General features: G+C 49.0%; 1 protein-coding gene across 2 annotated transcripts in view; it reads right to left on the reverse strand.

Annotated features, from left to right (window-relative positions):
- The window catches only part of PPP6R3 (protein phosphatase 6 regulatory subunit 3), a gene marked incomplete at its 3' end in the record, with an annotated part of 119210 nt that overhangs the window by 16600 nt on the left and 75333 nt on the right, over window positions 1-27277 (reverse strand). Inside the window, exons 8-17 of one of the 2 annotated variants that reach the window (XM_084243324.1) lie at window positions 23373-23502; window positions 21017-21169; window positions 18747-18896; window positions 17303-17367; window positions 15072-15187; window positions 13961-14046; window positions 7409-7495; window positions 2899-2978; window positions 1313-1367; window positions 416-546 (exon numbers count right to left, since the gene is read on the reverse strand). In XM_084243324.1, coding sequence (XP_084099450.1) covers window positions 416-546; window positions 1313-1367; window positions 2899-2978; window positions 7409-7495; window positions 13961-14046; window positions 15072-15187; window positions 17303-17367; window positions 18747-18896; window positions 21017-21169; window positions 23373-23502 — 1053 coding nt within the window. Of the gene's footprint in view, window positions 1-415; window positions 547-1312; window positions 1368-2898; window positions 2997-7408; window positions 7496-13960; window positions 14047-15071; window positions 15188-17302; window positions 17368-18746; window positions 18897-21016; window positions 21170-23372; window positions 23503-27277 lie in introns of both variants that reach the window. The other variant, XM_084243323.1, reaches the window with a different exon arrangement.

The following is a 27277-nucleotide window of genomic DNA, read 5'->3' on the forward strand; positions in this document are numbered from 1 at the left end:
ACTAATAAAGATTCTGATAATGAACACTCAGGGAACAAAAACTCCCTGTCTACAGGAGCAAATTTATTTAGCTTCTTATGAGTGATTTTTAAAAAACAAAAACAGAAACAAAAACTCTAGGGTGATCCCTGTAGGTATCAACTGATATGACTGTCTCCCCAAGGGCGTCCATAAACAACTTCGAGCTCCTCTGCAATCTTTCAGCCTCTTCTCAGAGACAACACAAAGCTCGGGCCTCTGCTCTTGCTAAGGTGGGGGGGACCCCTGCTGTCCAGGCTTTTACGGCCACACCCACCAGCTGGCAAGGGCCTTTCTGATCGTGCCACAGCGCTATCTGGTGACCCTGGCGAGATCTTCCAGACCACCGCTGGCCCTGGGCAGCGGGCAGTGATGTGACTGCAACCAACCCTCTCACCTGGACCGTCTCTGGGACTCTGGCGTGAACGCGATGTGCTTCTCCTCCCAGATGTCTTCCTCGTCAGAACCGCCATCATCAAACTGCTGTATCCGTTCCTTACAGCATGCCTCAAACAAGGCAATATTGCCCTACAGAGAGAAAAAAAGAATACAACACATTGAAAAATCTAGTTATTTTCTCTAGAAGTTACCAATGAAAACTGAATTTTTTCGTTTTCTTGAAAGCAGGCTGCCTATCCAGACGTCCAACAAGAGTGTGGCAGCAGCTACTGTTAGCTTCTGTGTAAGGAACAACAAAAAGTTCCCTGCAAAAGACTGGACTCAAAGCCAGTGTGTGCGAGAGGCACTGAGACTGCCCCCTCGTGGGCTCACATCCACCCGGCCATTGCAGCACTTCAGCACTAGGAGCCTCCCTGCACCCCCGCCCCAGATCCACTCTAGCAGGAAGGGCAAACTGTATTTCCCCTGCTATGGCCAGCCCAGGCAGCCATGCTGGTAGTCTCTGGTGGTCCCTACCATCTCAGTATCCACAGCAAACCAGGCAGGGGCCCCCATGCTGTGCCTGTTCAAATGGCACCAGCCCCACATTGCTGCAGCTGCCTTGGTGGTGAGAGGCTGGTCTAGTCCAGGTGCCTCTCTGGTGACACAGGCAGGCGTACAAGGCAGCAGGCAGAGTCACACACCGTTGTGGGGCCTCCAAGTCTGTTCTGCATCACCAGGGGCCCTGGTTTTCCTAAGCTGTCCCACCTGGAACCAGGGTTGCAAGCTCACATGGCCACAGAGCAAGGCAGGTCCCGTGAGCACGGAGGGCCCAGTGGGTGAGCGCCCCCTGCAGGCTCCGACAACCCCACCCCCACCTCCCACAGTGTGCAGAACAGGAAACATAAGTACTCACACTGTCATTCGTATTGAGGGTAAAGTTGATGTCGGCTACCCGATCAAAAGAAACACTGCAATGAAATGTAGGGAATTAGTTACTACATGGGCTCACAAACAGAATTCAGGCAATTTTCCAAATTTAAAATCGTTACCATTAACATCTCCCGAAGTAAAAACAAAACGCAAAACAAAACCCTGCTCACGCTAAGTGACCCCTCCTCTGTCGACATTAAGGACTCTATCTACATAGGGTGGGAAAGCCCGGAGGGAAGCCCTTGGAGATGTACTCAAGGTACCCCAAGCCTTCCTACAGAGGATAGTTTATAGCCACGGTAACAACCATGGCTCCCTGGGCTTACATAACAAGAAGAAGGTTATTTGCAAAGACACAAGTCAAAACACGAAAAAGTGCACACAAGCTGTCAGACAACCAGCTAGGGACGGCCAACTTCCTATACAAAATACACCCCCCCCCCCGAATCTCCCGCTGCAATGACAGAGCCCAAGAAGAAAGGAAATCAATTCACTCCGTTAAGCAAAAGTTTTCGATAACAGGATGATCTTATGATTCAAAAGATCGTTAGCCCAGTACCCGAGGCAAATGTTAGAGGTCATGGACTCCTAACTAGCAGCACTCGGAGTCCAGACACTAGAACCTGCAGGTGCCGGGCTGCATGCTCTGGGGTGCAGACTCAACACCTGGGGCAGAGTCCTGGTTCTATGGATCCCAAGGTGCCAACCTCCGGCAGGTAGCACCTCCACTCCTGCTCGAGGCAGTGGTGCCTCTGTGCCACTGAGTCCACATGGCACTCTGGATGGCACAGCATGCTGGAGTTTCTCAGAGGCCAGCACTGGGTCTGGGCCAAGCAACAACCTCCACTGGCTGGAGTTCAACAACTACGGAGAATCCACTGCTGTAAGGACACCCCCCACCCCCGACCCCGGGTTTCCCCAGGAGAGCAGCTGACCAATATTTAAAAGTGTTCTCCATGAACCGTCATCCCCCTCAAACACTGTTTAAAAGACTTCGCATCTCCCAAGGTCGGGGCAAGATTTACTTTGGTCTCTGTGGGTCACCTATGCATCTAGTGATCAATTCTGTGAGGCACCAAGAGTCCCATTTCTGTGCTCTCTGACCCTGCGTGGCATGACAGATCGGCTTGCCTGGCTCTGCTTTGCGGTGAGTCACCCAGAGAAGGGAATTTGCACAGGGTGGAGCTGTTCCTGCCACAGCGCACCCCACTACGTGCTGTGAGTGCATGTCCTGGCTCAAGCCAGGTAAGCAACGCAGGGATTAGCTGCTTCAGAGAAGCTGCCTCACTCAAGTAGGACAGGTGAGTGCCTGGTGAAGTTTAATCTCATGAAAGCGCACCTCTGTGAAAGCGGTCAAGCCCGAGGCACAGCCTCTTCCTGGGAACGGCGCTCTAATTCCCACCTGCGCCGCAGGGCTCTGGGAGGGATGGGCTGCAGCTAAAGAAGACCCTGGAGAGCTGGTCCCTCCGCTCAGGAACAGGAAAGTGCTCTAAGAACCCAGGAGATTCACCGGGCCATGCCAAGAGCAGGAGTGTAGGAGACAGTTAGGGAAGAGGAAAATATACTCACTTGCCAATGTCATCTTGATCTGCAAACTTCTCATCGTTGAAGCCAAACTGGTCAATAAAATTGGACGTCATTTGTTGCATCTGATAATCAGAAAAGGCCTGGCAACCCCAGGACCAGTGACAGTGATATAATGATTCTAGTGACATTCTATATACTATTTGCCCATTTGTGTTTCAGAAACCACCTTAATTATACAACCATAGGGCTTTAAAAGTTGGTGTGTATTTCTAAAAAATTAATCAAATAATTTCAGACACATTTTACCAAAAAGGGGCAAGTTTGAAATTGGGGCCACAGCTCATTCTGATGCACGTGCCCACTGCACAGGCGCCAAATGCGCACTCTGCTGGGAATCATCTTTAGAGGTGGGCTTGGGTTTAGTCTAGTTCAGAGGTGATCAAGTGACACTGAGTCTGAAATTATCTGGTGTACCAGTCACTTCTGCACACAACCAACCTTCTCCTGAGGCCCACCCGGTGGTGGCCACCCGCCTCCCTCGGCACCTGCCCGCCCCCACTCCACCACAGCCCAGCAGCGCCCGAGGACAGGGCTAGTCTCGACCATGGGCCTAACACACAACCTACGGATGCTCTTCTTTTTAAAAAGACTTAAGCTCTAGAGGCTGGGGAGAAAATAAAAGCGACTTCTTTCCTACCTACCTTAGAGAGAGGACAGAAAGTTTTAACACTGATCCGAAATCACTCTGAAAAGCCTACGACACTGTAAGGTCCGTGGAGGGCCAGGTCTGTGTCCTACACCATTTCTAGGAGCACCAGGCTCACTGGGGTGGTCTTAGGTGAGAATGAAGGAATGTTATAATGGACTCCACAGAAAAACTGATATGCTAATTGCAAACAATAAACAGGCCCACAGGAGCAAGTGAAATCGCAAGAGTTTTCTCACACTGTCAGTCAGGAGCGAAGAACCTACAAGGATGAGTGAGTGCCACCTCCTCACTCCACACACAGGAGGCAGTGCGTGGGCACTGCCTGGGCAGAGAGCTGACACTGGGCAACACAACTCTTTGCGTGGGTGTGGCCCAAAGCGGGCACCCCGGAGTCCCCTACTGGGAGGCAGCGGCTTCTTCCTGGTCCGCATCTGGGCAGAGCCCAGAGGCACCACGCTGCAGAAATGCCCTGAACATTATTCTGGTCACTCCTTCTGGTGGCAGGGAATGATGGCATGGATAATCCAAATGGCAGATCATTAAAAAAGTAAAACTTATATTTGGCTTTGGAAGGCATCTTTTCCTCAGGTCTAAAAAAAGTCACCTAGCTTCCTTTGAGCCTGAAAACCTGTCTTCTCTCACTCCAGAGGCCACCACCACTCTCTTCCTCTCATGTTATCCCCTTCGTTCCCTGGAGGGCTGCACTCCTCAAGCTGCTGCGGGCAGCCCGGAGGGGCACACTGGTGAAGCAGGGTGCGCAGCACAGCGCTGACGGTGCAGTGGGGCAGCTGGGCAGAGCCAAGTTCTGGGAGGCCGCGCTGAGTTTTGGCCAAATGAACAGGAAATAGGAAATGAGGCCTCCACACTGCTCAGGCAAGACGAGGAAGCTAACAGCTCTACGCCGGGTAAAGGGGTGTGTGAAGCCAGGGCAGGGTGGGGCGGCAGGGAGTCTCTTCCCGTCCAGCTGCAGAGCCAGGCTCATGTTCATTTAGATGAGAAATTTGGCCACATGAGGGGAAAAGTCCATTCTGATTATTTTGATTCTTTGTTGCTTTTTTTCTTTTTTGGTACCTCTAAAGATTGTATTATGACTCTTTGGGACATAAAAGGAAAGAGTTTCCCAAAGTGTCCCTATACTTTAGGAGACTGCAAATACAGTGTAAATGCACACATGCGCACGTGGGTGCCCACAAACGGGTGCACACACATGACACCGCCTGTCTCGTCATCTGTTTGTACAGAAATACCTCTCACCCACCTACGGAAATACCTAGGACCTGACAGACACAGGTAACCTCCCAGCAGTAATGCAGAGGACAAAGAAAGTCCATACATTGTCCTCATCGCTTTTAAGTCTATTATAACTTCTAGGAAAATAACTAGCATAGAATGTGAGGTTTCAAACCTGACTTTTACTAAGAAAGCTATCAAAGCTTACTGAGCCCGCGTGAGTGAAGACTGTTGCTGTGTTCTAGCTGAAGCTATATAAAAAGTGCTTTTGGACTTTTAAGAAATTCAGTTCTGAAAAGTACTATATACATAATCATTAAAAACTTTTCTCATTTAAAATAAAACGAAACAATCTACTTCCCAGAACTGCCATCCTGGCCAAAGCCAGGGGTTGCTGAGCCGCCACGAGGACTGAGTCTGCCGTTTACCAAGCAGAACTCTGCAGCGGGGCCGGGAACAAGCTTGTGGCAGCGGTGTGCGAGGGGTCAGATCAATGCCCCGGAGCCCCAACTCCCCAGACTAGGCCCGGGGAGGCCCCCTCACCCTCTGCATTGCTGTCAGGCAGAACCGGGAGGAGGAAGGAGGAGGAAGGCTGGGCGGGAGGCACAACAAAATGGGCAGCGAGGCTCTCCCCGAGCTGCTCACGGCCCCCGGGAGATATGGCTGGTCACCTTGGTAAACAACCGCCCTGAGCTCTCTGAACGTGGGACGTAACATAAGAGCTGACTTCAGGTATGAATGAGAACTTGAAGCTGATACATACAAACTAAGAATCTACTTAGAATGGAGACTAGAATGAAATTCTCAAGTTAACCTTGTACCCTCAAATGAAAAAAAAAAATAAATAAAAGCTTTAGAGCATTTTTCTTATTTTCAAAATAATTCACAATTGGTTTATAGTTTGAAAGTTTACTGGATGCTTGCCAATCAGAAAATGGTAATCATTCTTCCTACTTTTAGAGGATGGCTTACATAAGCGGATCAAATCTAGACAACAGGAGCCCGGAGAAAGTTATCTGGAAGGTGTTTGTGACTGGGATGTGCATATATCAGCAGTCAGTCAAACCACAATAAATCAGAAATTCTCCCCAGCGCGGCTGTGGCCCTAGCGCCGGCTTTCATGAGAGTAAGGGGCCCCGCTTTTCAGAGACCCACATTTAACCACTTCTCAATGAAATCAGGAGCCCAAAGTCCCAAGTTAATTAGCTTATTTACAAATAGATGTTACTGGCACTCTTTTTCTTAAAGTTATTTCAACAGGAACAAAATCACCTCGATACTCTACATCTTACACCAGCACACATCATTATGGATGAGAATCAACGTGCAACACTGGGTTCACACCAGGTAAGGTACTCTACGAGGCTACGTGGAGGAAGGGCTGTTGTTAAGAGTGCTTCCAGGGAATAACTGAGCATTCTGAGGTCAAAAAAGGTTTACCTTGTGCGCTCTGGGTGGTCAGTGCTGGCCAACAGCAAGCCAAGGCAAGAGGGCGGCAGTGAGGAGCTGCTCTGGGCTACAGGAAGGCCTGCTGCACAACTGCTCCTCCTGCAGGCTGGTGACTGCCACCCTCACCCAGGGGCTTGGCTTCCCAAGGACCACAAGAGGCAACAGAGAAGCCAGCCAAGGGCTGGAATGCTACTTCGGGGCTACCTGAGTGTTAACTGCCTTAGTAGCAAAAACGCAAACTTTGTATCAAAACTTAGTTCGGCCTGTACCTGAAATGACAGTCATCTACTTGGAGGCCAAAGACAGGGCCGCCATAATCACTGGAGGCTCCATCCTGGTCCCCCCAAAAGAGGAGTCTTAAAGAGTGAGAAAAAAAGAAGGTAAGCCACAGTCAGGGCTGGGTGGGAAGGAGACGATCTGAATTTGCATCGAAGCAACGGACATGCCAAGAACTAGTTAGTGATAACCTCCAACAGCTTCTGTTTTTAGCTCCCAAACTTGACACCAGAGGAGACAGTGAAGTCATCTGTCACTTCTCCAAGAACCACCAGTGGATGATAAACTAGTGCATATATTTTATATTCTGCTTTCGACCCCACAAAGATTACAAACAACTGATCATGGAGATGAACTTGGGGGTAGGAGGGCAGGGGTGACAATGAATTACTGTAACTAAAACTTAATCCAAGTGTCACAATAACAGAACTTTAAGACATTGAAAACACATAAACCATGTGGTACAGGAATATCTGTGAAAGTTTACTTTTACTAACACTAAAAAAAAAAAATCTTATTCCTACTATTCCTCCCCCCTTATTCCTACTATTCCTCTGCTAGGGGGATCTTTAAGTGACAACTCGGCTGAGGTCAAGCTCTGCATGGGGGCACGTCCGAGATGCTGTAAGTGATTCACTTCATTCAAACCTCCTGGAAGTTTACCTGAGTCATGATTATAATCAAGAATGAAACATTTATTGGAAATATAATTGGGATGAACCTTCCTTTCAAATACCCGACACTCCCTATTTGTACTGCTTTACCTAACCAGTGAGCCCCCCAAATCACATTCTAACACATGATCTGATTTTGAAGCTAATTCATAAACGGCAACTGGACTAAGCATTTAAAATAAAAATAAAGAGCAAAGCTTTAGGCGTGACTCACTTGCTGCAAAGAAGAATCCTGTGAGAACCCCGTGTCTTTAAAGTCAATTTCATCATCACTGGATGAATGAATATGGCAGGTTGTAACCTATATGCATAAAAATGTAAAAAACTATTTAACATGAAAAAATCTTGGACATTTGTATCAGCATATTTTATGGAAAAATCACATTTAGTTTTTCACTCAATGTGTAGCAGCGAAACCAGAAGTACACCGTAAGCCATATTCCACCCGGCAGCTCCAGGGCACACACCGCACTCAGCCTGCCCTGGCACCGCTTGCGGGCACGGCCCTGGTTACGTCACCAGGCAGGAGCGGCCGCCCCACTTAAGTGATTTTCATAATTATCTCCAATGAAATGTTTACAAGGGGAGGTCAAAGTAATTGCTCAGATGAAACAGAAAAATCACTTTTATGTTCCAGGCCCGAAGAGTAAAACTGTAATTCCCAGGGATTACGCAGGAGCCACTAGAAAGGTCAAGTTTAAATATAACCACTTCACTTTAGATTCTTGCATTTCCTGGCTGCACCAAGGAAAGCACTGTCCACTAAATACGACTCAAGTCAATCATTCAATTCCCTGCTTATTAAATAAAACAGCCAGAATTCCGACCCTTAAAATGTGCGTCCCTACCCTTGGAATTTACAATTAAAACTTACCATAACTGAGCAAAAACACAAACATCAACTGCTCGCCTATTTGTACTAATTCACAAAATGTCACACAATACTAGGCGGAAATGCACGACTCGTTAGAAATGAGATATCCAGATGACTGATACAAAGAATAGCATCACTCTGTACAGCCTGGTCGCAAGCACTACGCTTCTGAGGATAACAGACACTGACTGTGTCCTCTGGCTTAGCCTGCCTTTCTCACAGAAGCGTCGAAGGAGAGAACACTGTCACCAGGGGAGACCCGAGCAGCTGCCATGGCCCCTGAAGCCCTCCCTGTCTTAACAGCCCGGAGGACAGAAACTGGCCCGCCAGCTCTGTGATGTTCCAACACGGGTTCAAGAAGCCTTAAGTAGAAACGAAGCAGGCCTGTGTCAGTGGGGCTTAAGACATTCTGAATAGGGGCCTCCCTGGTGGCACAAGGATTAAAATGCAACCTATGGGGCTTTCCACAGCCTCTGCAGCACAACTTCGATCCCCGGCCGGGGAGCTACCCACATGGTGCCGCAGACCTCTCCTGTCTCCCCGCTGCTCCCCTCAGCAGTGTATTTTTCAATCAGTCTGCCTGTTCTGTTCCCCCACTCTGTCTCTGGTGAATCCTCTCACCCTCACACCTCTGGCCTGTACCCCAGTTCTTGTATGCATAAATGAATCTTAAAAAAAAAAAAAAAGACATTCTGAATAAACCATGATAAAACACCACCTGAATAAAATCAGTCCCTTCTCCCCCCTTGTCTGAACACCTTGGCAAGGGAGACACTAAGCCCAAGGAATGACCTGTGTTTCCAGTGAAGTCTCTCCACCTCTCTGAGCCGCCCCCCACTCCAAGTCTAACTCAGGTGATAAAATCAAAGGCAGACTGTGCGATGGGTGGAGGGAAGCGGCTGAGTCAGTCTCAGTCTGTGAGTTAGTGGCGAGATATGAGGACAGGAATGTTCCAGGACAGCCCAGCAGAAGGCAGGCAGCGAAATAAACTGCTTGGTCACGGGAGCTGGCATCTTACGGGGTGACTGCCCTCAGGGGCAGGTCAAGCAGTGCTACCACCGTGGACTCAGAGGCATTTCGGGATGCTCAGCTGGCAGGCTAGTTGCAAACATCACATAAAAGCAGTGTGTATTGGCGGGGGGTGGGGGGAGGCGCACCCCATGGTGGGGCACAGAAATAGAAGACAATTCAAACAGGAAGTTTGGTGAACTAAAAAAGAGGGAGTAAAACGAGGTGGCTACTAGGGGCTGTGGCCTGAGTTAGACAGCAGTCTCCTGTCCTCCCTGGTGCAGCAGCTTGCTGGTTAAAGAGGAGGAGGACTGGCTATGACGGGCCGCTGAGCCTGGACAGCCTCAACGCCTACCCTTACAGCGGTTCTGGGAGGGATTAAAATTTTTCTTAAAAAAGAAACGACCGCTTCAGAAAGCGGTGAGTAAAGCAATGCACGCACACCTTCAAACCACACTAGCGAAGGATGTGGCGATTCCGGCTCCACGCGCCGCGCAGGCCATTGGAAACCAGTGTGAGTAAGATGAGCTACAGGCACAGTCTTGTTCCCCACCAGGGGAACGTGCTGACCAGGTCCTGCTGGCTCACTGCGCAGGTATACCCACACAGGGCACCTGACCTCCGCTCCGCACACACCTCTGAGGCCCACCACCTCCACACAAACCACCTCCACTCCTCACACCTGAAAATCTCAGTCCTCGTTTCTCCTGTCCCCGTGTCCACTGTGCTGTCAAAGGATGGCCTAGACCCCATCACCTCTCAGCAAGTCTGGGCAAGCCGCCAATGCACCCCTGGGCCTGCACTGACTCATGCAGCCAAGCAGCTTCTCTCTCTGCTCTTGCCCCATTACAGTCTGTCCTTAACCCAGCAGCCAGAGGGCCTTTTAAAAACAACTATCAAATTGTGACTTTCTAGCTCCACACCAATGGCCTCTCGGCTCAGTGAGAGTACACCTCGCGGCTGGTGCGGAGCTGCAGGAGACCCGGCTGCAGGCCCTTGCAGACCTCCAGCCCCGCGCGCCCTGCTACAGCCATACCGGTGGCATGCCAGCCATGCCCACACCAGGAGACCCCAGGCTCTGGCCACTGCACTCTGATCTTCCCCCACCCCCCCATCCCCAGCCTCTGTGCAAACACCACCTTCTCCAGGAGGCTTGCGGGACCAGCTGATTTCAGACCAACCCAAGACACTCCCGAGCTACCTCCCCTGGAGCGGACCCATTTCACATGGAGGCAGGAACTCCTGACAACCTTGTTTAGAGCAATAGCCTCAGTGTCTGGCACAAAGCAGCCATTCAAGTAAATTAATGAACATGAGACTATCGACCCCTAACTTTAAACAAAAGGAACATGTACACAAACAAGACTACGCTTGCGCCACCAGACCACTCTAAATACTCTTGACGTTGTAATAAAAAGTACTTTAGAGATGACACTATCTTCCTATATTAAAAATCTTCTTTTAATTCAGCTGTATTAATTGTTGTCACAGGGAAGTGTTTCTCCATCTGGGCTGACCAGGCTGTTAGAGCAAACGACAAGCATGGCTCGACTGTGAGCCTCTGAGCGGAATGTGGGGCCCACAGACTTACTCGGGACCCCCAGCCCCTACATGGCCCCGGAAGGCTAGAAAATAGACTCTCCGAGGGCCCGACCCAACCTGCCGAGTCTTCAGGCCAGTCTCTCGTGCCTGCCTATGTCACGGTCTTTACACAACTTCACAAACTGGCACTGAGGCGCTGGCACTTTTCAAAACACAGTCTCACCCTTGGAGAAGAAGAAAGACAAAAGAAACTCAATTTTCTGCAGTCACTACAAAAACATTTTCTACACTATCTAAGTTCACTCCATCTAAATCTTTACCAATTTCTATGTATCTCGGGATGGAGAGTGCCTAGGCAAAACACAGAGGTCTTCGGGTGTGAGTAAATGTGATTTTATTTTTTTATTCACCGAAACTCCCACCATAAAAGCACATAAATGTACCCTGGGTATGACGGGGTCAAACGAGCAAAGAACTTCAGCCTGCTCAGAGGTAGGACAGTTAACGCCTAGGGTGAGGCACGGGGGCTGGCACAGCAGTGTCCAGACCACAGTCCTCCAGCCCACAGCCAGGGCACAGGCACGGTTTTGGTGTACACGTGAGCGGCCAGAAAAAGAAGAACAGGCTAGGCCAGGTAACGGGGTTCCCTCAAGCATGTGCCGCTCAACCCCCGGCTGACTGACTGGAGTCCTGGAACACACCTGGAGTGACCCCCAGGACGGCAGCCCAGCCACCCCATAGCAGGGCCCAACCTGTCAATCTGAGGCAGGTGCCGCAGCCTGTGACTTTGCCCCGTCTCGAAATGAACGTGTCACAGTCAGCAGAAACGTGCTTTCCCCAACATCCCACTGGTTCACAATCCTCTTGTGACAGTTTGGAAAGATGAGACCCCACTGCACTCACCATGTTTTCCCTGGAACATGGCATACAGGCCTACTGGGCTGTCTGACACATTCTGGGCAGAAAAACAAAGCGCCCACAGGCCACAGCTAAAGTGTCGCTGGTGGCGTAGTGTCCCTTAAACACCATAACACGTGCACCCTTGATACCACCAAGCAAGACTCTTGACAGAACTTAAGACTAAATGGCTGTTGGGCCTCCCTGGTGGCGCAGCGGTTGAGCGCTGGGTTGCGAAGCGGCCCGCGGCCTCTGCAGCACCGGTTCGATCCCCGGCTGCTCCCCGGCCACCGGAGGAGGGTCCCGCATGGCGCGCAGACCTCTCCTGTCGCCCGCTGCTCCCCTCAGCAGTGTACCTCGGTCCTTCTGCCTGCTCTGCTCCCCGCTCTGGCTCTGGTGAATTCTCTCACCCTCCCGCGCTTCTGACTGTACCCAGTGCTTGTATAAACAAAAAACAAACAAACAAACATGCCTCTATAAAATTAAAAAAAAAAATTGTTATTAAAAAAAAAAAAAGACTAAATGGCTGTTAATGTTGGATATTTGGGACCAAGGAACTGAAGGGTCTTAAAAAGTTAACCTGACAGTCTCAACAAAACCACAGTGTGGGGCTCCCCCAAGATGGGCAGGACAAAGGCAGTGACTGGCTCTGGCATCTAGACATCTGCTCCATAGGCTGACTCCGTCAGCTGCAGATGACCCGTGTGGCCCAGCACGGTGTGGAGAGCGCTAAGGCTAAGGGCCCCTGCTCGCCTGTCTTGCGCACAGGCGTGCGTGACTGGCTGACGCACCTGAGCTGAAAGGGCTGCACGTTGCACACAGGCCCGAGCTGCTCTGTGCAGGTGCACGTCACACCTGCAGGTGCAGACCAGACCCTGATGGCACCACGCCAGGCACCTACCTCGTTCCAAGCAATGAGGACCTTTCTACCAAACTGCTCACAAAAGAAACTGGCTTGAATTACTGTAGGTATAACTTTTTTTTTTAAATTCCTGATAATGAAAATTTAACTAGACCTTTTTCAGTTCTACCTTTGAAGTCAATCAAAAGAAAATTTTAAACCAAGTTTCTCAAACAAAATCAGAATATTCCCAAGTACCCCTTTATCAATAAGACAATCTCTTTAGTGATCATGTTCCCCACTTTCTTAATAAGGACTCAATACTGGAGCCTCTAGAAAGACATGGCTTACAGCATGACAGCACAACCTCACTTTATAACACAACCCTGGTATCTGGAACTCCACCTGACATGACTAGTGAAAAACAAACAAACAACGGCCACACATTAAAGGTGACTTAATCCTTCCTTGCTGGCTCGGGGCTGCCAGAATGAATGTCAGTTTCTCCACTGGGCTATGATATTCTCAGACACTAAGGGCGATCAGACAGAACTAGTTTAATTTTTTTATAATTATCTCTTTATAATTCTTTCAAATCATGGTACCTACTACTTCTATCGTTCTATCAAATCGCGGTACCCGCCAATTCCAACATTATACCCAAAAACCCATTACTCCACCAACCTGTCCAGAAACTGGAAAAAGATAACCCAATGTGTTAGACAATCTACCCAGGGGGAGGGACACAGGGACCAGTGATGCTCCAGAGCTGCCAGAGATGGTCTGCCTTCCTCGGGTCCACATCCTGCTGTGAGCCGAGGCTGGAGCTACTCCATTCCTAGTGACTAGGTGTGACTGTACATCAGAGACTCCCAGCTCTGAGTTGCAAATACAGAATCAAATGTCTGGCACATCCACCTCCACAAAGTGCAGACGCCCGCCTATGTCCAGGCCACAGGAATGATTGATTACCCGCCGGCATGGGCCTCAAAGGAAATGCTTCCGGTCTTCAAAAGTAAAAGCAATACTTACCTTAAAGTAATAAGTTTAAAAAAAAAAAAAAAAAAGAATACTTTCCAAAGTCCAATATAATTAAAAAAAAAAAAAATTATCAATGCCATTATTCCCTGGCTAAAGTACCACTCCATTAAAGAGTTTTAAGCTGGGGTTTCAAAGTCATCCACAAAAACTTCCCGCTGAGAATGACACAGAACAAGGGAAAACTCAACTCAGTAACATCAGAAAATACCCGAAGGAGTATTCAGGCTTCCTAATCCCCTGGGATCACCTGAGGCAAAGTTAACAAACCCAAGGGTGCACCAGGCAGGCTAGAGGCGGGTCCGAGCGATGCGCAGGGAACAGGGCACTCTCTGCCTGCGGGGTCAAGAACTGTCAGTGGCTTCTGCATCTTCGGTCATCCCAGGCAGGACGTGGAGGTGACCAGAAAAATGTGCAAGGCTACTGTGCACAGTGACCTCTCTTTCTGGTAAAGCATGAACCTAAGCTTGGCCCACATCACAGGGACAAGTTTTCCCACCTTTCTGAGTAAATGGACAAAGGCAGAGAGCCCTGAAATCACAAAAATGTAACCTCATAAAACCTACTAGATCCACCGTGTTCCTCTTGTTAGTCTCTCCCAAGGAGCTGGTGCAGAATGTCTCCCATCGCTCCCTGACCTCGTCGGGGAGATCTGCAGAGAGAAAAGGACGACGCACTGTCACTCCCGCTGCAGTGAACTCCAGGCTCAGGAAGCGAGAAGGGACCGGGTAGCCACACCCACTCGACCAGTGAGGCCAACGGGTCTAGAGCCAAGCACCTGGCTCTGAGAGGAATGGAGTAATTAAGCCCACCCCACAAGTCTGCAGGACCCCTAACAACTTGCAGGAACCCATTCCCACCTCCACCCCCGGCTACGTAAGGTGGCAGGAAATGCTGCCCACATCAGCTCCCACACGCTCTTCTGAGTCACCGACTGGCACCTGGCCAGCGAATATTCCATGAAGGCCACCCGGTTCTCCATGACGCTAAGCGCGCGATATCACAAGGCCAACACAAGGACATAAAGCAGTAGACAATTCGTCCCTGTTACAGAAATTTTAAAGAACATACAAATAATTTTCAGAAAACTCAAACTGGCTGGAATTCTGGAGTCCTTCTAAGAGAGAAGTGGTCAAGTGACAGTTTTGCTTTAAGTCCACACTTGAGCGTGCACCCCTCAGGCACGCCCAGCTCATCTGGCAAGTGACGTCCACAAACTCAACCATAGTTTCTTCCGAGGTAGCCTGGATGGATTAAATGTTAATGCTGCTGCAGAGACCTTCAGGAGTGCACAGCCGCCAGCCTAGTGAGAGGCACGGAGAGCGTGTCCGCGGCGCTTCAGCCTCACAGCCACGGAACTTAGTCCCCAGGCACACGGGGCCTACAGAAGGAAGGAAAGGGCGGGAGTGGCCACAGCTCCAGCGACCCCGCACGGCCGAGCATGCCCACACCAGCGAGCCGTGCCCTGCGGAATCCAAGTGGGTAACTCAAGCACAGCGAACTCGACCAAAACCTACTAAGAGGCCTGCAGGAAGGAGAAGTTCCCTCTTCAAGTACATCCTCATGAACCTCATTCAAGTCTCCACATCAATTCATAAAATATAAAGAAACCCCAGAGCAGCTATGAAAACGCTACACATACCCACTTGCCGGCCCTCGCGAGGCCTGGCCACTCACCTCGGATGAGCCGCTGTACCAGTGTGCTGCTGGGGCCCTTGTCGGCGCTGTGCACGATGCAGTTGGCGATCCGTGTCAGGTGTCCCATGTAGCCGTGCCGTCGGCCCCCCTCGGCCCTGTCGGGGGGAAGGACACACACTCAGACTCCTGATAGCACAGAGAGAGGGAACAGCGTGGGTTTACAGGCTTGTTCTGAAGACGGAGCACACAAGAGACTGGCCAGAAAAGGAAGAGGCAGGACAGCGCCGGGCCGAGAGCCATGGTGGCCTCCCCCCAGGAGACAAGGTCTGCTCCGACTGACAGCTCGTCTGCTGTGATGTCTACTCTCTTTAAAAGACAAACAGGCGCCATTCATTGGTGCCTAATACTTACTTCCCCTTATAATGTTTTGTGAAATGATTTGTCAGACTTTCAACAGGTCGCAGGGAACTGAGAGGAGAGCACTGGGGTTCATTTTGCTGAAAGATCATTTTTCTCATCCCACCCAGCAGCAGTGGCGGCATCCACAACGGCCTCTCTCCAGCCGGAACATCTGCCGACAGGAGCAGGCCAAGGCAAGATGTCGCCAGCTGCACTTGCCCAGTGACCCTGGGCGAGGCACGGCAGGGTCATCTTCCCAACTGCGGGCTGCGCCGTGGCGACACACCAAGCCGCTGTGACTGCCACCAGGCTACTGACAGAGGGTCACGGCCTTGAAGTCTATGAAACAATAGGGTTTTTTTTTTTTTTTTTTTTTGAAACAGAAGATTTTAGATGGCAGACAGGTGGAGTAAACTGAGTTTTTTTTTTTTTGTTTGCTTAAAAGGATTAACTTTCTGCAGCCACCAGAAAAACCATACTCTACTGCAGGCCTGCTGGAGAACAAACAGGCCAGCGATGAGGAAGCGCAGCGTCAGAGGCACAGGGAGGATCTCTCTTCTGGTTTCAAGGTCCAGAGAGCAAAGTGTTTCTCCTACACATCCTCTTAGACCTACCATGTCCCCTCAAGGCCACATGAAAACAAAAGCCCAGCTACAGGTTTCCAACCCAGGCCTTCCGAGGTTCTCGGGGCTTCTGGTACAAGGGAGGACACAATAGGAAAACCTGTCCAGGACCCCTTGGGACAAGGTGGGTGTCATTAGCCAGGCCTGGAGGGTGGAGCCCCTGGGGGGTAGAGAGCACCAATACCTCTGCTCCGGCCAGATGAGGCAGCACGGAGAGAGAGTGGCGGGGCAGGCACAGAGAGGCGAGACGGAGTCAGACACAACCAGATGCTGACCAGATGGCCCCAAAGAGTACCCCCCGGGCTCCATTTGGAAGAACATGAGCAAGACTGGTGAGGAGAAGCTCCCCACCACACCTGCCACTGGGCCAACCCCAAGTCCTCACTGGGGGCATAAATAATAGTTTAAGACCAAGCCTCATAAAACAAAGCACTCCCTCCCATGAGCCCCCAGCTCCCCGAGGGCCAGGAGTCTGACAAAGCAACCCTGGGGAAGGACGGACGGCCCAGGGCACAGACAGCATCTTGGGGGAGGGGGGGTCCCGTCCTGGTCGCGGGGGCCGCACGAGGCACACATCTGTCAGAGCACCTAGACACCAGCCCACCCAAGCAGGGGGAATGTCACCTTGGGAGGCTTATGCTTCAAGAAACTCGCTTAAAAACAAGTGCCCGGAGCAGGCCTGGGAGTGTTTCCCAAACATGCCCTATGACCCCTGCTTCAGAAGCCGGGGCATCAAGTCCAGGGCATGAGCGAGGACGGCACTATGGAAGACACATGGGTACAGCCCAGGACCTCAGTCACCAGGGCTCTGAAGAGACCCCCTCGCTTCTCCCCTGACCCCTGTGGCAGCGGCTCCCCTCTGACACAAACATGCAGAGTCCCGTTCTGAGTAGGGTCTCCCAGGACAAACACACCAAATAAAATCATCGCCAACGACTTGGCTTCACAAGCCTTTCTTCAGCTCCATGCTATCTCAGGAAAACTGCTGTCCAAAAGGACCAGGGCGTTTCCAGGGCAGTAGAGGTGGAATAAAGGCCCTGGTTCCCCCAAGAAAGTAGAAAGACATGGGAATCAAGCAAAGAAAGGATGAGAGAAATACCGTCATAATTAAATAACCTGGGTGGTCCTAGCTGTCACATGACCCGCACCGTGTCATTATTTTCACCGTTGTTCCTCCAAGGGAAACGGAGAATATTTTCTTCAAATTTTAAATCAAACTGAATTCCCATCCAAAGACCATTTACTTACTGTTTCTTTTCATTCATCTCCCAGGCTTCAAGTATTCGCTCAATTAATTGACATTTTTGAAAAAGCTGAATAAAAAGGAATATGCCAGTTAGCATTTATAAAAATCAAAGTGTCAAAGTTTTATTTTTATTTATTCATTTTAAAGATTTATTTACTTATTTATTTATACAAGCACTGGGTACAGTCAGAAGCGCGGGAGGGTGAGAGAATTCACCAGAGCCAGAGCGGGGAACAGAACAGGCAGAAGGACTGAAGTACACTGCTGAGGGGAGCAGCGGGAGGGCAGGAGAGGTCTGTCACACCATGTGGGACCCTCGCCGGTGGCCAGGGATCGAACCGGTGCTGCAGAGGCTGCAGGCAGCTTCGTAGCCCAGCGCTCAACCGCTGCGCCACCAGGGGAGGCCCAGTGTCAAAGTTTTAAAGGGAAACAGAACTCTGGTTAAACAGAAGAGCGGTGCGTGTACCCCAGCAAGCTAAATAGAACCACGAATGGCTGCCGACATGGAATGCAATGTAATAATAAGTTTACTCAAGGCCCTCAGGAACTAGAGACAAGCCAGACTCCCCGCGTCCGCTGCGCCTCTACCTGGGCATGGCAGGTACTGGCCAGCGAGCAGCGGACCCAACGCAAAGCCAGGTTTAATCAGCCATGAAAGCTGGGCTCAGAATGAACAGAACCTAACTGCAATTTAGAGGCAATGAAGACAACTATGCCCTGGGAAAAAATCTAAGCAAGCTAGACCTGTACTTTTTAAATGTGAGCAGCATTTCCTTCAAAAGGTACTAGTTAAACTGTGTGAATACTACGAAAAGGTGCGGCCTGGCAACAGTCTTCGAGTCTATGATGGCGCTGCAGGCTGCGTTACGGACTGTGCGACACCCATTTATTCAAAGGTCACTTCTCTTCCCAGCTATGTGGTGACTCTGGGCTAGTCTTGCCAGTCTTCCAGGTTTGGGAGGAACCCAGGCTGAGCTAGAAAATTTGCTATACCACAGAACTTTAGAGCAAGAAGTAAGACAAATCACCAAAATCACCTCATATTTGACTAAAGAAAGCAGGCCCCCAGAGGCTCTCAATAGCCCATAAAACTCACTTCTCACGACCCTGGCCACCAGAGATTAAACTCTGGTATGCCAAATAACGACAACTGTTTTCTGCAGTATTTAAAATTTTATGGTTCTTCTGATTGCCAAGATATTTAAATCTCCAATTCAACTGATTTTATCCTGAAAAGTTCATCTAATGAACATTTGTCCAGGATTTGATTTACAGAAACACTGGTGCAGTAAAAACATAGCAATTAAATATTTAGATATGAAAAAAATTTTTGAAAGATTTATTTATTCATGCATACAAGAACTGGGGTACAGGCCAGCTGCGGGGGGTGGGGGGGTGGGCGGGGGGAAGGACGGAATCGCAAAAAATATCACCAAGTAATCTTACGTGTTTCAGTAACAAATTGTCCCCAGTGGACTCTTGATCGGTAATGGTGCCGTTCTCTGTGTTTTCAAAAGGACTCGCAAGAATCAGTGCAACACAAATTTCCACTTGTGTATGTAAAAAGTTATTCCATGTGTATTTGAAGAACATGTCCTATAAAAATGAGAAATGAAGGTTTTGTTCAGCTACCTCAGAGTTAAAGCCACTATTTTAATACACTCCTAGAACAGTGATTTAAGTAAAAGAGAAATGATGTGCTCATGTCCAAAAGTCTCAGTAAAAGAAGCACAAGTTTACTCTACTGGGGACCGGAAACACCCTTCACAATCTAAATAGCACCGTATTTGCTCACTGAACTAGCTGAAATTTGCTTGGCATCCAACAGAGACCAACACCACATGCATAAAGACTACAATCCATTTCTCAGAGAGAAAGGGAGTATCTTCTACTGCAACTAATGCAGTAAACTCCAAATACTTTTCAAAGGAATTTATGAGAATTTCATTTTGACTCAAAACTATTTACGAAGGTCTTGCACAGGGCACGGCGCAGGCACTCTGGGGACAGACGATGGCCTCTAGGTCAGGCACTCACACCCTGACGAACCACCACCACGCAGGCACTTCAAACTCATACAGCTACCAGCAAACGGAGCCAAGTTAAGAGTATGACAGGCGGTAACTTGTGGGTCTCCTAGGAATCCAATTTCTTTTTTTTTTTTTTAAGATTTATTGATTTATGCATAAAAGAACTGGGGTATGGGCCAGAGGTGTACCAGAGGTGTGAGAAGATTCACCAGAGACAGAGTGGGAACAGAACAGGCGGACTGACTGAAATACACTGCTGAGGGGAGCAGTGAGTGAGACAGCAGAGGTCTGCTTGCCATGTGGGTTGCTTTGCGGCCGGCGGGAATTGAACCGGCACTTCAGAGGCTGTGGACAGCTTCACAGCGCTGCGCTCAACTGCCTGCGCCACCAGGGAGGCCCGGGAATCCAATTTCTGGCAGAGGTAATAGTACCACAAAAAAAGGAAAGACAATTCCTAGAAGCAGAAAGTGCACAGCTCAAGTATGTATTCAGGACTACTGAGGCTGGTTAGCTAATCTCAAAATGAAAAAGTAACAGTTAATGATCCACTTAGGAGACCTGTTATCACTCAAAAACAGCGCTAAAGATGAACGACAGAAAAAACTAATGGCAGCTGGCCAGGGCTGTGGGTGTTGTTAGGCTGTATACTTCCAATACTGAGAGTAAAGACTAATAAGTGCTAACTTCGGGGAGGATCTCCCAGAGGCAAGCGTAGAAAGTCACATTCTGGCTTTGGCCAGAAGCCAGAGGGGAAGGCAAAAGTTATGTCCCCAGAGGACAACGATTATGCTACAAAGAAACCGTGTTCCTTTAAGGTTCCATCTTCCTTCAAAATGCTCTCTGCCCTATACCAACAGGGCATTTAACCCAAAGCTGAAATACAACCAAACCCCCTCAGTGATGAACAAGCATGGGTTTGAAAGCAGATGTGCTCTCGGCGTGATCTGAACAAAAGACACTCACTCTCATGGAGTCTCACATAGGCTTACATGAGAAACATCAAATGCGGGTCACAAGGGCTTCCAGGTCGTGAGCAAACATCCAGACACTCCTTCCAAATGGCCTTGAAGCACCCCAAATGCATGAGGCGCCAGGTGTCCCTTGGGACCTGCTGTGTTTGCTCTTGGGCCTTCTGTGCCGTGGGTGGGAGGCCAGAGCGCACACAGGACGGGAGGCGCCTATGGAGCCTACACACAACACTTGGGACTTGGGGTCAGGGTTAGGAACATCCAGGGAAGCCTGGGCAAGCCCCCTTCCCCGGCCAGCAGGCCAGCGGGTGTTTCAGAGTCTCAGTCACCTCACAGCCACGTATCGCGGTGGAAAGTAGAGCCTGACCCCTTGGCTATTTATGAAGAGAAAACAATGCTGCAAGTAGCAGTCACTGGTTACACACACATACCCCCCCCACCCCACCCAACCCCCAGCGTACTCGACAACGTGTGACAGGATGAGCTTTCTGTCTCTTTGAAATCCTCTGATGAAGTTCTCTACACACCCAACAATAAACTACTACCGAAAAGCCAAAGGCATTCAAACGCGATGATACACTCAAGGTAAAACCATCTAAGAGACCATTTAAGCTCAGACCAAGAGTCACTGATGCCTTCTATAAACCCGTGAGGTTCTGACTCAAGTGACTGGTCCCTAGAGTCAGGGGCTAGCTGCAGAGCCCTCAGGGAGTCTTACCAAGATGACCCCGATGCTGTTCAGCTCCACGAGGTCCCCGTTGATGCTGCTGGTGTTGGTCTGCAGGAGGCTGGATATCAGGCGGATCACATTCAAGCGGGTGTTCCCCACGGGAGGGTCCAGCACGCCCCACGTTGTCTTCATCACACTTTTCTGAGGAGGAAAAACTGCCCAATTAAACCCAGGTAAGCCAACAACAGGGCGTGAGCATGTATTGAGAGACACTCCCAGGTCAACCAATCCTGTGCAAGCTCTGGCCTGAATTCTACATCTAGAGGAAAACCTGAGACTGCACCTGATCTCCTTGAGACAGGACAAGAGGAGCAAGAGGGAAATAAACAAGCCATTCCCTGGACTGTACGCTTCAGAAGACGCCAAGTATCCCTCTTTCCAATATCCCAAACTGTCACAGGAATAAGCATAAAGCTACTTGGTCCATAAAAAAAGTACAATATTCCAAACCTGACCAGAAATCTAAGAAATTAAGAGAAAAGTACAAGTGGTTTGGGGAAAAGAGTCGAGACTTTGCCAAATCTTCCACAAAAACACAAACTCAGAAGTTGCTATGGATCACAAACTGAAAACGAACCCATTCTTGTCCATAAAAGGGAGTTTTAATAGTTGTAATCACAAAAAAACACAGGCCATGTCAGAACCGCAGAAGTTTGACAGGAAAGGGTGAGGAATGATAATCTAACAGCGAGCTACTCTTTGCCAACATTCCCATCCGAGCCAGCCCTCTCCTTCCTGGTCCCCAGCCTTAACGTAACTGAGGCCTCACAGTTCATTCCACGTGAGCCAGTTCTCACTGACAGACACTTGCAAAGCGTCACAGGCCCACTCACAGGCCACATCCACAGCGACACCAGGTGCTGCCGCCCCCCCACTCTAGCAGCGAGAGGAGATCCGAAGCAGGCACTGCCTCACTTCTGAATCCAGGCCAGAGAGGATTCTTGAGTGGGAGCCATGTTAGAGGCTTCCTTTTCGTCCGCCCAGAAAGATGACGGGGGCGGCGGGGCATCTAAGAGAGTGGGGGGCTTTCCACTGTAGCCCCACGGCTCACTCACATCCTTCTTCCTCCCACTCCACTGGCGACGTTCCCTCCTGAGGGAATCCTACTCCCTATCCTCCCTTCCCGCTCTCCTAGCCTTCTCCCTAGGCCTGCTGTCAAGGATGTCAGTGGCCGTAACTGAAACACCAACAGAGGTCATTTCCCTGCCAGTGGGCGCCGGGTCTGGGACGCACAGCACCCAGGTCGTGTGCAGACGAGACCACCGCTGCAGTGGCACTGCCGCCTGCTCCCTCTGCTCCCTCATGGCATCGGTCCGCTGAAAAGGCAATGTGGAAGCTGCACTAGGCTCCCTGGGAAACGGATATGAAATTACTGTTAAATCGCTAAAAGGAGAAAGAACAGAAAACATCTAACTTAGGAGGGAGAAACAGAGCACTGAGGCCCAGGGACCGAGGTGCCACAGAGCTGTGCGCTGCAGCGGCAAGCCCCAGGGTGGAGGGAGGGGCGTGCAGAACTGGCGCTGGGCACAGAGTTCTCACAGACCTGAGTCTCCCACCTTATAGGTCTCAACAGGTAAAGTCTCTCACTCAAGTCTAAATCTGTCACACGAAACCAAGGGGTGGGGTATAACGGAAAACACCCCTCTTTTGTAGGTCTTCACTGTCCTGTTTGTGCTCCCAGAGGCCTACTGAGGAGACAGTCACTTTTAGATTAGGGTGCTCCCTCCAGAGAGAAGCTCCAAGTCACGTTCGACCAACTATTTCTCAACGGAGGCCTCAGTCTGTCGGGCCGCACACCGCCCAGCCCTGAGAAAAGAAACAACTGCACAGAGAAGCGCCTGAAAGATGATTGGAGGAGACAAAATGCTTTATAGAAACGACCGTGCACTGAAAAGGAAGTGAAGCTTCTCAGACAAACAGGGCAGAGGCGCAACAGAAGGTGCGGACGGTAAAGGGCTGTGGGCGCGGGGAAGGCAGGCCTGTCCCTGCACAGAGAGCTTGGCTGCTTCTGGTTTCACAGGACAGGAGGAACGCCTGTCTGACCAGCATGCAGGTGCCCGAGAAAGAAAAGCTGCATGTTCTCTAAGCAACTAAGTATTTTACTTTAATCTTAAATGATCTACAAACAAAAGCCAGTTAAAAACCTCAGAAGCAGTAAGATGAGATATTACCTCAAACAGGGGCCATCTGAAAGCTATCTCAAGAGGCAGTGAGAACCACCAGCAGCGGGCGTGTACCAGGCCTGGCACATGCTGGTCATGGCCGCTGTTACTCTGAGGTTCTAACAATTGTTTAAAAATCAAATGACTGCAGCAGCCAGCCATGCACCAGGTCGCTGCCCTACCTTGGGAGGCTCGAGGAGGAGCTCGTGGAAAGACCTGAGTCGTCCCCGGATGGCTTCCAGGACACTCCTGTTGACCGAGCAAGCCGAGTGACTCATGCCTGGCGGGCAGATCTCTATGTGGCCTTCAAATCTTAAAATAAAGGAAGTTAGTTTTACTTAACACATTTCAAAGTAAAATTCTAGGTGTTCTGTACCGACGAGAGGTGTATAAATACATACTGGTTCTAGCAACTCTTCTGAAGGAAAGGGGAAGGGGCAGAGCAAAACCTCACCGGGGATCCAAGGGCCCAAAGGCCAAAGGCCTCCAGGGACAGGTGAAAATCCACATGGTTCGTCCTGTTCTCCTCGCCCTTCTAAGTCTTCCCCTTATTCATCACGAACTGGCCAGGAGACTGGAACAGCACCACACTGACCCTGAGTACAGGGCACGCGGCCTGAGGGTTGGGGTGTCAGGGCACAACCCATACGAACCCTGAATCATGCTGTATGCCTGAAATGTGTTGACTGTACCTCAATTAAAAAAAATGAAAGAGCTGAACTGCTACATATAAATTTAAAAACCATGGCCTGCATTTGTTCCCTGTAGCTTTCCTCAGCTAATCAGTCTCCTATTAAAGGGCCTCAAGTTCCTCCCAGAGTTCAGTCTGTACTTACTAGCACCCGCACTTATGAGACTCCTGCCCCCAGCCATGCTAGTAACTAAAAGGAAACAGGTTCTCAAAGTGGGGGCAGGATGGCGCTCAGGAGGGGAGGAGGCCAGCAGAGGGAGGCCAAAGAATGTGGCATGAAGTTCAAATGGAAAGACACACAGGAGAGCATCAAGGGCAGCACTGCATGCCAGAAAGACGCTGCTCAACTTTCCGGCTATTGGCTCTAGTATGGAGAATGGACCGCCCACCACCTCACGTGGCCCCCTAGGACTGTGTGAGGCTCACACAGACACAGCCAGGCAGATAAGCCAGCACCTAGAGACGACCAGTCTGTCTGCACTTGAAAATAGTCCCCACGTGAAGATTTCCAGTGCTGAGTGTGAATGTGTTCAGAAACTCGATTCCTGAACAACGGATTTTTGCTTTGACTATAGTGCTTTTGAATGTGGATGGATTTTAATAATCTATTTAGCCACATAAAGCTTTCTCACAGTTTCTGTCTTAAAAATTCTTTACAATCCCTTAATTCTGTGAGGCTAGTATTTCTGCTAAAAAAAGTAGTTCTTTTCACTAGTATTTTCAATTCAACTCATCAGGAATTCATTTCTGTGTAAAATAACAGGTACAGACACGATTTTTTTCTCAAGTGGTGAGTCAGCTACATTCACAGAACAATCTCCCTTTACCCAGTTATGTGAAAAACCATAGACTAAAATTTCCTAATCGCTCATACCAATGCTGTTTATTTGTTCATCTAGTAAATATGTAGCAAGCACCACTTATGGACCAGCCCTGGTCTGGGCCTGGGAGCTGGAGACCACATCCTCGCAGGGCCGACAAGCTCTCACGCAGCCATCTTTATTATAAAAATGCTACTAAAAAGTGTTTAGCTGTTCTATTTCTATTCAGCCAAAGCCCAAACAAAACCCATGCTGATATGCCAAGCAGAGCTGTGTTAAATTTAGAACTGAGATCTGGACGGGCACAGGAGGTATAGACATTTCTGGTATCAGAAACTCCTTGGGAGGCTGAACCACAATGTACTGCGCAGATGCACATCATCTCCATTCATCAGGCGAATGGTTGTTTATAGTTTGGGGTGACTATGAATAGAGGTGACATGCACGTTGGCATACGAGTTTCTGTATGGGTGAATGATATGTAAGAGACTGCTGGGAATAATAAACGTGTGTTTAACTGTGTAGAAACCGCTGAGCACTTTGGAAAGCAGCGGCAGCTGGCGTCCCCATGGAGCAGCTAGCAGAGACCTGGGGCGCCCTGCTGTCACCAACATTGGGTGCTCCACTCTGGTTGTTTGGTTTAGCTACATCGTGGGTGGAATGGGTGTCCCCAAAAGGTCTGTGAATGTGACATTATCTGAAGGTGTAAGACTTTCAGGTCTTGAGCAGGTGAGCCAGGGGCTCGACACGCCCCGTGGATCTGTACAGGGGGAGCAGAGGAGCTGGCCACAGGTCAGGAATGCCAACAGCCCCAGAAGCTGGAAGAGGCACCTTTGGGGCAAGGACACTGCTGATACCCTGACCTTGCACTTCTGGCATGCAGCCTATGACAAAGTAAATCTCTACTGTTCTAAGTCAAAAACTTGTGGTGTTTTCTAAAAGCAGCACAGGAAAAAAATTCAAGTTTTTCAAAATATGTGTAGGTTATCTCAATGTGGCTTAACTTGAATTTCACGAATGACAACGGGCAATGCATGTTTTCAGGTATTTATTTGCTATCTCTATGCATTGCATGTTGCTCTATGTGTACATGTGTGTATAAACACATATGCACATGCTTTATTCTCTAAATAAATCTTCTGACCTTATAAATGGAATTGTCTGTTTTCTTGCTCAAAATTTTCAGTGTTTTTAATATATATCTGCATATAAGTCCTTTCTCTGATATGTTATTTACAAATATTTTCTGGTGGTCTGTGATCTGCCTTTCGTTTTCTTACTAGTCTTTCAGAGAGCAGAATTTAAAATCTTAACATAGTCTCAGCTGACAGTTTTTCTTTTGTGGACTGGGCTTTGGTGATGCATCTAAGAAATGTCTATCTAACCGTGGTTAAAGATCTTTTTCCCTAGAAATTCTTTAATTTGGGGATTTACATTTATTTCTATGATCCATGTAAGAGTGACTGTTTTACATAATCTGCAAGGTCCACCATTTTAACATGGATGTCCAGAGTTCCGGGACCGCCTGCAGAGAAGGCTGTCTTTTTTCAACTAAATTGCCCCCACACCTGTCAAAAAACAGCTGACCTGAGTGGGGGTCAACTTTGGGACTCAGCACCGAGCCTTGTTAGAGCTCTGGATTTTGGCCACTGTCAATGATTGATTTTTGAAGGATGAATAAGCCGCAACCCCAAAATAAACTGTAGCTGATCATGACACATTACCCTTTTAACACACTGTCGGATTTAAGGTGCTAACATCTTCTTGAGGAATTTTGCATTTAAGCCTCTGTGGAAATCTCAGTAAGCAGTTTTCTCTCCTGGAATACTTTTGTCTCATTCAAAGTACTGCTGGCCTCAAAGAACCATTTTTTCTGCTATATTCTGACAGAGTTTTTACATCTTTGGTGGAATTTACCAAAGAAGCCAATCCCGGCTAGGAGTTTTAGCAGAAGGTTTAAATATGAATGTTCACCTGTCTGTGTTGTTTCCTTCTGAGTGGAATGAGCACTGGCAGGTTTTATCCCTTGAAGGAAGGTGTCTGTCTCATCTAGACTGCTGAATTTGTCTTGTTGTTTGCTGTCTTTTCTTATTCTCTTAACCTCTGTAGGGACTGTACTTATGTAGCCAAATTCATTCTGATTATAATTTGTCTTTTCTTAGTCAATCTGGCTGAAGAGTTAGTAATCTTATGATCTCTCTAATGAAGCAGTAGTTTCCTCAGTTTCCTGTCTTGTTCTCTTCCTGTGTCCACTCTAATACGAATACTTCCTCTGTTGCTCGGGCTTCCATTTGCTCTGCCATTCCTAGCTGCATGGAAAGGTGGACACTGACCCCACTAGCAGGCTTCCCCCTTCCTACTAACGTGCCTCTACTACTCTCACTGCACTCTACAAATGCTGACACATTCTGTTTCTATCACCAATTTGTTTCAAAGCACTCTCCCATGTTTCTTATTTCATATTTAACACTTGTTATTAATTAGAAGTATATTAATACATTTTAGAATATTTGGGGGTATTCCAGAAACCTTTTCCCATATTTCTAGCTTAGAAATTCATTATGATCTGAATATA

This window comes from Talpa europaea, assembly GCF_964194135.1.
Source record: "Talpa europaea genome assembly, chromosome: 1".
NCBI classification, from domain to species: domain Eukaryota; kingdom Metazoa; phylum Chordata; class Mammalia; order Eulipotyphla; family Talpidae; genus Talpa; species Talpa europaea.